The 10,094-nt window shown below is 37.8% G+C and overlaps 1 protein-coding gene across 2 annotated transcripts; it reads left to right on the top strand.

The window, feature by feature from the left end:
* The first annotated feature begins 753 nt into the window (after positions 1–753).
* Positions 754–8,981, top strand: LOC139140407 (GTP-binding protein 10-like). 2 transcript variants are annotated; one of them, XM_070709632.1, is made up of 9 exons: positions 754–905; positions 1,701–1,912; positions 2,043–2,134; positions 2,926–3,070; positions 4,112–4,185; positions 4,390–4,442; positions 4,909–5,094; positions 5,454–5,571; positions 6,039–8,981. In XM_070709632.1, the coding sequence occupies exons 1-9, from the start codon at positions 855–857 to the stop codon at positions 6,242–6,244; spliced, it is 1,137 nt and encodes a 378-aa protein (XP_070565733.1). In that variant the 5' UTR covers positions 754–854; the 3' UTR covers positions 6,245–8,981. The 2 variants fall into 2 exon arrangements, with proteins under 2 accessions (XP_070565733.1, XP_070565732.1); XM_070709631.1 differs by having other exon boundaries at positions 6,036–8,981.
* Positions 8,982–10,094: the final 1,113 nt, after the last annotated feature.

Raw genomic sequence — 10,094 nt, 5'->3', positions numbered from 1 at the left:
TAATTGCTAATACTTGCTAATACTAGAAACAATGTAATGAATTATTTAGGAACAAAAATTATTTTTTTTTTAAATATAACAAAAGAAGACAAACAAATAAAGGGTGGAATTTAGTGGAGCATTGGTTTTGATTGCAAAAAATAATGAGCTGAGGATATACAGTTCTCCGACTGTTTACTTATTTGTTTGTTGTTTCTGGACAATAGGATCAGTTAAAGCTGAATTCAAAATAACGATACAAATCCACAGAAATCACAAAAACACATACAAATAAAGCAACCAAAAATAAAAAATGATAGAGTTCCAATAGCTATAGGGAACTCATCTCTCAGAATTCGTTTTTCATGGAAAAGTAATATTTTTGTCAAGCAGAGTGATTAGTACATAGTGTAAGAACAAGAGCAAGTTATTTTTTTGCATTATGTTGTCGGATGATGTATGTACACATGTAGGAAGCATTCGCATTTTATAGTTTGCTTAAAGCCCTGGCTTACTTCAAAATTTTGAAACATGAAGGCCAGTGGTATAACAATCATAATTACACGGAAGCAAACCTTTTGGACAAACCAAAGTGTTTGTTTTTGCTTTTGTTACATCAATTCCCGGTCTTTGTCTCTTGTTTTATTTGAAGGGGATCATGCATCCTGAAAGATTCCATTCTGCTTCACAATAGACGATTTGGGACAGCTTACTTGTAACTGGGGACGAACGAGTGTTCCTGCCCCCCCCAAGAATTTTGCGACGTCCCTTCACATTTCGTTCCCATAAGGCTCTGCAACTTACAAGATGGCTGCGCCCATGGGAAAGACCCCGAGCACGTTTTTCACGGTTTTTAGTGCCTTGTCGCAATAAGAATGGTGTTCCTTACCAGGATTTTGTTGAAGAAGACGTCAAAGGATGTGTCTGTAAGTGTTGATTACACAATAAACTCACATCACTCCACATACACAGCAATACCAGCGAGAGCCTCCACACGAGCAGCGAGATGCCATTCCTGGGCCCGTTGTTCCCGACAGGGCCAATGTGCGATCTTTTGCACACGGTCGTATTTAGTACATCAAATGATGAGCGAATGAAAAAAGTTAACATTTATGTTGCTCTCGACGACGACGACGATGATTATGATGAGGTGATTGTGTGATTTTGATGATGTTGATGATGATGATGATGATGATGATGATGATGATGATGATGATCAGATGATGAAGATTGTGGTGATGATGAGGGTGACGGGAATAATGATGATAATGATGGTCACAGGCGCTCAGCTTACTCTATACAGCCCTGAGAGTACTGTTTGAAAAGAGAAAACGTGAAACATAGGAAGCCTCTAAATATAGCAATTGCACTGCGGTGTATGCAGAGTGCATGAACTGAGCACCTGATGATGATACTGATGATGATGATAAAGATCGTCTTTGAGGTGATGATGACGAGTTCTGAGCGTTGTGAACGAATTTCAAACTCTACAACAGAAGACTTTGTTTGTCTACTTACCATTCCATGATATCATTTTGTCATGGTGATTGTACACCAGCGCTAAGTAAGTACATTGTGGGTTTTATAATTATGTGGACCAGGGATCAATCCAAGGTGTAATTGTGTTCCCTTTTGAAAGACCAATTCTTGATACCCTCAGCCATTAGAGGGATGTTTATCAGTGTTGCTACAGTGGTGCGTTGTTTCTTGTATTCTAACAGAGTGTGATAAGGAAAAGATTTGGTAATTTTCAAGACACACTTCGCATCTATGTCAAGGGCGGCAGTGGTGGGATGGGTCTGCCATCCTATGGAGGGCAGGGTGGTAATGGAGGAGATGTGATTGTTGTTGCCTCTCCCAAAATGACTCTCAGAAAAGTCAGTCTTTCCCATCCGTCGAAGAGATTCTCTGCAGGAACCGGTGTGAACAGTAGGTAAGTATTTTAGTAGTTCAAAAGTATTCTAATAGTTTAAAAAGTTTAATGTCTTGTTTGTCATAAATGAATAAGAATTACAAGAATCCATAAATCAGTTTGTTGAGTTTCTTCTTTGTTAATTTTTTAGAGTTAGACGACTTCAAGGAATACGTGGAGCAGACACAGTCATTACTGTACCAGTAGGTGTTACCGTGGTAACCGATGATGGCCAAATTCTGGGTAAGTTAAGTTCATCAGTGTTTTTACCACACATACCAGTATGCTAATTTGCAAAATGTGGAAAAAAGGTATTATGTCTGACAAATCTTAAATTAACAACAGTGAAAAAAATTAAGCATCAGACTTAGACATGTATGGATTGTATGTTTTTAACTGTTTTTAGAGTACATACAAATTGTGAAACAATGTCAGTATGAATTGTGGAGTACCGACTGTGGCGACAGTGTTTAAAACAAGAAGCAATGCCTGTAATTTGACAGTAGAAGGAAGTATTTTCATGTGAAATATTCAAGTTTACAACATAAGCCATGGTACATTAACTTTGTGATTGTTGACAACCTGGACTATGATATGAAATTGTGTTTCATCAGTAAATTACTTCCCCTTTATGAAAGATAAAGACATAATACAGCTCAGTTTATTCTCTTTTCTGTGGGATCCATTGCTTGATTGAAGTGGGAAGAGATCATTCCAAGGAAATTTAATAAAGTAACCGTGGCAAAAGTGTCTGGACATACTGAAACAAAAAATTCTATGCATGATATACTTTTAGCTGAATTTGTAACCGTGAAATAATGGGATGGAAAACACCAACATTTACAGCTGTTTGGTGTAGTTTGTAGGTTGTTTGTAATTTTGTTCAAAAACAGAGAAGCCAGTAAATTCCACAGCAAAACTATGTACCGACAGGAAATCATCAGACACTAGAGGTTATTTTTAATTTTGAAATAATGACAAAATTTAAAAGGTTTCTTTGACATGTTTGTGTTATTTTGTCATCTGAAACCCAGCTGATCTCAATGAAGCTAATCAGAGAGTAGTTGTAGCAAAAGGTGGACAGGGAGGATGTTTTCGAACAGATTGGAATGGAATGAGAGGAGAGAGAAAATCTGTGAAACTGGACTTGAAGTTGATCGCTGACGTTGGCTTTGTAGGGTGAGTATTTTGTCAACTGAGAACACTATGCTGCCGGTTAGTCAGAGTCTTTTAGAGCAGTGTGTGTTCAATTTTAGCTAGATACTAGACAATCTGACCAAATATTGATTTTTCTCCAGCTCTCTTCCCCATCAAAATTTGTCTCATTCATAAAGGGTATAGACCTGTTGATTTTCCTTTCTTGTTCCCTGCCATCTATTCATGACAATTGTTGGATAGTTTGAAAATTTTGAATGCTGTATCAAGTTAGCTTTATAGGGTTTCATACTATGAAATGTGAATTTGATAGACATACATCATTATGCACTATGCTTTGCTAAATTGTAGTACCAAGCTGATGATACGGTACAGTAAACACAACAGGTAAACTGTTCATCCCGATTTGCTGTGAACAGATCCACAATCATCATTGCTAACCACGGAATTTGGCCAAGCCATGGTGGAAAAATGCTGAAATTGTTCAACACTGGTCAGTTTAGCTTGTTACTGTAAGGAGCTTAAAATGGGAACTAGCTCAGAAACGCAAGAAATTATATCCACATTCAGATTGCAAGCCCAGTCTTATAGACTCATGAAGAGTGTTTCTTTTGTACTCCTGTGCATGTCGACACCTCACAAACTTCAAAGTTCAAACAAAATGTTTTTCCATAGACCATCCTACCATGTTTGTGAAGGCTTCTTAACAGAAACACACAATTGTGTGAATAAAAAACATTGATCCTTTGTTCAGCTATGTATGATGAAAATAAAAAAAAAATATTCACCAGGATTCTCTAAATTATGAGGAAGAGTCTGTGAATACCTATTTCTTGAGATTGCATTCACTGTTGTCATGACAACTTTTTATGACTGATCTTGATGTTAATCATTAATTCAGTAACATAATCTCTGTTGAAAACTGTGCAAAATTATCTGTCATACCATTTCATATTTCACCTTTGACTTTAGTGCATCAATTGGTGTCGATGGAAAAAAATGAAAGGAAATGTATTTGCTACAAATAAAATGTGCGTCTGTTCTTCTCCCTATTTTGTTCGTCAGATTTCCTAATGCTGGCAAGTCAACTCTCTTAGGAGCATTATCTAGATCAGAGCCCAAGATTGCAGACTATCCCTGTAAGTTGTGGAAATGTTTGTCAATCATATTCAGATATTGATAAAGTGTAGATGAAATGTGATACTTTTCTTTCTTGTCAAAATATATTTAAGTGATATGACTTATCTTGCATAAATAGACACAAAGTAAATACTGCTGCCAATATCTTTTGTGCGAGTATGTGCTCATATTTCTTCATGACTGACACTTATGTTTGCTTGCAGTTACAACTGTGAAACCTCAAATTGGTGTGATGCATTATTCAGATAGGAGACAGGTATGTTTCACAAATGAGTTACCTATTTGGCCACATGGTGGCGCTGTCCATAAGCCTTACAGAATTTGTTGATATGGCATGGCAGTGTCAAAGTGCAGTGTCAATTGTGCACCTGGCTAAGTTTTGCATCTTTTCTGTACTACTCTACAGAATTGGTGATGAAAACACAGTTTCTTAGTCAGTTTCCCAAATGCTTTTAGAATGGAGTAAAATTCTTGAGTTTCGTGAAAACCACACATATTGCACAGTGTTTTCAACTTGACATTTTGTTGTCCCACTTTGTGTTATCTGACAGAGATAGTGATGGCCTTTGACTGTAGTTAATGAGACAAAAGGTCATCATTTTCTGGCCCTTGTGGATAGATGTTGTATTAAAATAGTTAACTTTAAGTACAAACTCCAGCCTCATAAAGTAGACGTGTGTGATCTTCCTTGTCTTGTAGAACTTTTGTTTCTTCGTTTGCAGATAAGCCTAGCTGATTTGCCAGGTCTGATAGAGGGCGCTCATCTCAACAGAGGAATGGGACACAGGTTTCTGAAACATGTAGAGAGAACCAAGCTGCTGTTGTTCGTTGTTGACATCAATGGATTTCAACTATCTGACAAATGGCTGTACCGGTCTGCATTGGATACTGTGGCACTTCTCAATTCAGTGAGTCATTCTAACCATTCCACTGTGATACATGTACTGTTACGTGTTGCTTCTGACCCCAGTTTTTCCTTTCTAGTTCCAGCAGCCCAGTTAAGTTATTTTAATAATAGGGTTCAACCATTTCAAGCCATAGAGGTGTCATCTTTGGCTCTTGTGTCAGTACATGAATTTGAGAATTATTACATAAACTTTGTACGCTTCATTTCGTTTTTCATTTGAGACTTTGAAGCTTTGTTAACCCTCAACCCCCCTCCCCCCTATATTTCCTACACATCATGCAAACCACCACATTTATGTACAAACACCTAGCGACAAATGGGTTGAGCCGCTCAATTTTCTTTTGTTTCATCGTCACCAAGGAACTGGAACTGTACAAACCAGAGTTGGTTTCCAAGCCGTGCGTCTTGGCCATCAATAAACTTGACACTGAAGGAGCTGACGAGAAGCTTGGAAAGGTGATGGAAAAGTTTGAAGAAGGTAAGCAGTTTGTGAAAATTGACATCACAGAAAGTGTTCTGCCAGAAATTATATAACTGCCGAGTAATGCTTGATTATAGTCCTATCAACATCCAAACGGACGGTAATGACAATGCTGATGTGGAGTTGGATTCCAAAAATGTAACGTGAGAGAGAGAGACTTGAAGTGGGATTCAGTTGTACTTCATCAGTCATCACAGGATGTAGTTGTATGAAATATTGATGGTACACTGTGGTGTGTGATCGTTCCCTTTGCCAACTTTTGTGAACTCAACTCTGTTATTAAATCAGTTGTATGATTTATGCCTTGATTCGGATTCTTTCAATCTCATTTAATCAAAATGGCAACTTATATCGAATCAGGATTGTGTAATGTGACACATCAAGTCATTTTCTCTCTGTGTCCTTTACATTTTATACATCTCCCTCACTCCCTCCCCTCTCTTTCTTTCTCCCTCTCTCAGCAGAAGATTACTACTCCGATTTGGCAGAGGACATAGCGCCCTCAGTGCCAGTCAAGTTCAGGGACATCTTTCCCATATCTGCCAAAGAGGGGACAGGACTTGAACCGCTGAAGAGTAAAATCAGAGTGATTCTTGATGAGGAAGCCGAGCGAGAGAGACAGAGAGACAGACAAGAACAACAAAAACATGCAGCGTCTGAGGAGAGGTAGCAACGGGTTATTGTGTGTCAACCATGGTGACATACATTTGTGAAACTGACAGGGGATCCGGCAATTGGTATCAGAGGGTTACTGCTATAACTGGCAGTTGTGATAGATACAGGTTTGAGTTCAAAGTTCACATGTTTGAGGAGATGCTGAAGATTGTATGTACTTGAATCAGTAGTGAACTTTGATTAATACAGGCTGGGAATAAAAAAGACCCAGATCGGATCTCTTTCTTTTGGAATATCGAAGTTAGCACTGAATATAAAGAATAACAATGTAATCACATGGCTGGAATGAGGGACATACATGTTAGGCCAGTGTACCTCAGTTCTCTGTGCAGAGGACCAACTTGACCATGGAAAACAATAGGATTGGACCAAACCGTGGTGATGAAAGGGTAGACCATTGTTGCACTTGCATCTGGAAAATACTACAAAAATCAAGTGAAATGTACCTATGATAGATGGTCTGCAAGAGATTGAAGTGACGGTATCATTTGTAATTGGTGAAATTAAGTCGGAGTTCTAATTGTCAGTTTCACCGCTTGTATTAGCAAAACAAGCTCTTCTTGCTTCCCACAGGAAAAATTTCAACTTCTGTCCATATGGTATGCTGTGGTAGTGTCAAGTTCAAACAGAAATTTGAAGAGCAATTGTCACAGAGAGCAAGGTGTGCATAAATGAATGCATGGGAAAAAATATACTGCATTGTGTCGGGCCCAGTTAGTAACTTCGCCCAGTAAATGGAAGCTTTGATAAACCCAGACATATACAAATGATTTGTCAATTGTTAAAAGATCTTTATTATTAATATTGTAGATTACACTACATTTGAGGTAAATAAAGTTTTACATGCTTACATGATAAAGCATTGTTGCACAGTGTAGTATATTTGTATCAAATGTCAGAAAATGAATGGTGTTTTCCATGGAGTTTGCTGCTTGTGTTGAGAACTGCAACATGCACCACACGAATGCACACATATTTAGAAATGCAGTATCGATTTGATAAAAGCATACAAATCGGTCATAATGGACAAAAGTACATGAATGCACCGCTCTGAACATATCAAATGTTCAATAAGGTCAAGTATGCAGGCACCACTCAACAACAGCCATTCAGTAAAGAGCACAGTTGCATGGTCTACAAAAAAGTGATGAAAATTCAACATGTCACCCCCCATTTTCCTGTACATAGGTCTCCAAACACCATTGAAAACAATGGGCTTGGGCCAAACCATGGTGACAAAGAGGGTTGAAACTAAACATTACTATTTGGAAATCAAGTTTCAAAAGACATGTTGCCAAATAGAATTATTACATCAGTGCCATTAGCACTGTCAACGACTACCTTTGCTCCTGTATTTGTTTTTACAACTCCAATCTATCACCTAAATATCAGCACACTTTGAACAGCGGCATGACGCATTGATAACAAAATCTTTATACATTACATGCATGTTCCCTTTTCAGTGACAAGAGTGGAAATTTAACCAAAAACCCAATCTGCTGAATTCACATTGTGATCAGACAGAAGTGCATAAAATTAAAATTTACCATCACACAGCAGAGGTTCAAAATTGAAATTTTTTTTAATGAAATGTTATTCATACTTATAACAGATGACATACCATCATTGACCCAATTTTTTGTAAATTTTAAATATTAACATACCCAAAATAGCACTACTCAATAAAAATGCACCATTGAAAAGACAATATATATATAGTTAATATAATAAATTTTTTTCATAGTTCTAGTCAAATGCCCTATTTTGTTATCCGAAAGTGAAACTTCACTCCACAGACCATGGAAAATGATGGACAATACACCCTGTTACCATGTGTAGCCTTTCATCCCATTTCCCTGTATTGAGGACAATGGTCAAAGGCTTTATGACAATTACCGCTACTCTAGTTGTATGAAAGCTATGTGGAATTAACACTGCTGTTCACGGCAAATGTTTATATTGATAAATATATACGGAGTACTTCTTGTACACTATACATTCACAGAATTTTTCTTTCAATTTTGAAAAGCAATGGATATACTTAAATGGAGAACTGTGAAATTCACTGTAGCAGCATAAATCATTTTAAAATATACTCCACTGTATTTGCTGTTGGTGGAAAACTAGCTCCTGAGTTGCAGTACAGATGATAATTTTTTTGCAGCACACATATCCAGCAATGGGAACAGTTTATGCACATGGTCCTACATTTCACTGTGGTGGCTGACTAGACCAAGCCATCGGGAAAAAAAAATCCACTTTGAAAGTCTGAAAACTACAATTCTAAAAATTACAATTCAAAAATAATTTTTGAAATTTGGGTGCTTGTTCTATGAATTCAGCTTTTTAGTATTGAGTCGAAGTTTCCTCTGAACAATTCACCAACTCAATCCTGCTCTTGGACAATGGTATCAATATTTATGAAATATCAAAACAAAACAAACAAAGGCAAAACGAAATTACTTTCTCTGATACTATTTCAAAATGCCATTTCTCTATGGTATTGCAACTGTCTTAAATCAGACTGAAGACTTGGAGATATCTTTTAAGTTTAGTGGAAAGATTTGAAAACCTTTGGAAGTCAAAAACAAAAACTGAAGAAAATTTAAATCAATGCCATCTCGAAAAAGGTTTTGGGTCAGTATGTGTCACACAGTTTAACAAAATCGACATGTCATTGTAGGTGAGTGACTGATATAAATGTTGTACTTTACCCCTGATACAGTTTCAGGTCTTTGGGGTCAGTATGTGTCACACAGGTTAACAAAATCAACATGTCATTGTAGGTGAGTGACTGATATAAGCGTTGTACTTTACCCCTGATACAGTTTCAGGTCTTTGGTAAAAATACATCTCTACACTCAGTGTGATAAAGATGATGATATTTGGGGTGAATCTTTGATATAAACATGTTTTGGATATTTCTAGTATAGATCCGTTTAGATTCACTCCCTTTGACAACAACAGCATGTTGGCTGTGTGTTATTGTAGAATAAACTGCAACCCATGATATTCAGCCTGCATTTTGTCTGAGCAATTTTTGACGAAACCATGAAAATATAGAAGTATCCACCAAGAGGGATATCATACAAACAGGGATGTCATACAGGGATATCATATCAAACTGACTACCTACAATCCCACTTTGCAAGTATATAATGGGTCCAATCTACGTACTCTGCACCAGGTTTGCGCCAGGCGCATAGTCAAGAAAAGGCACTCTGCGCCAGGGGTTTGCACCAGGCAGCTGCGCCACCCTTTGCACCATGCAGTCTGCGCCATGTTGAACTCTCGGGGTTCATCGGTACGGTCCTTTTTGCGCCAGGCAATCTGCGCCTCTTTTCTCTTTGACGGGGTCGAAGTGTAGGATGAGTGAGTCGAGCGAAAGAGATGGGAAAACGAACTCGCAAAAAAAATGCAAATAAAATACGTCACTTGGTACGTCTAACAGGAGCGTACGATCGGCCACTTTTCTCTTTGGCGGGGTCGAAGTGTAGGATGAGTGAGTCGAGCGAAAGAGATGGGAAAACGAACTCGCAAAAAAAAAAATGCAAATAAAATACGTCACTTGGTACGTCTAACAGGAACGTACGATGAAGTGTAGGATGAGTGAGTCGAGCGAAAGAGATGGGAAAATGAACTCGCAAAAAAAAAATGCAAATAAAATACGTCACTTGGTACGTCTAACAGGAACGTACGATGAAGTGTAGGATGAGTGAGTCGAGCGAAAGAGATGGGAAATGAACTCGCAAAAAAAAAATGCAAATAAAATACGTCACTTGGTACGTCTAACAGGAACGTACGATGAAGTGTAGGATGAGTGAGTCGAGCGAAAGAGATGGGAA

The sequence above is a fragment of the Ptychodera flava genome, chromosome 9 (assembly GCF_041260155.1).
Source record: "Ptychodera flava strain L36383 chromosome 9, AS_Pfla_20210202, whole genome shotgun sequence".
NCBI lineage: Eukaryota > Metazoa > Hemichordata > Enteropneusta > Ptychoderidae > Ptychodera > Ptychodera flava.
This window is presented reverse-complemented; position numbering and strand designations above follow the sequence as displayed.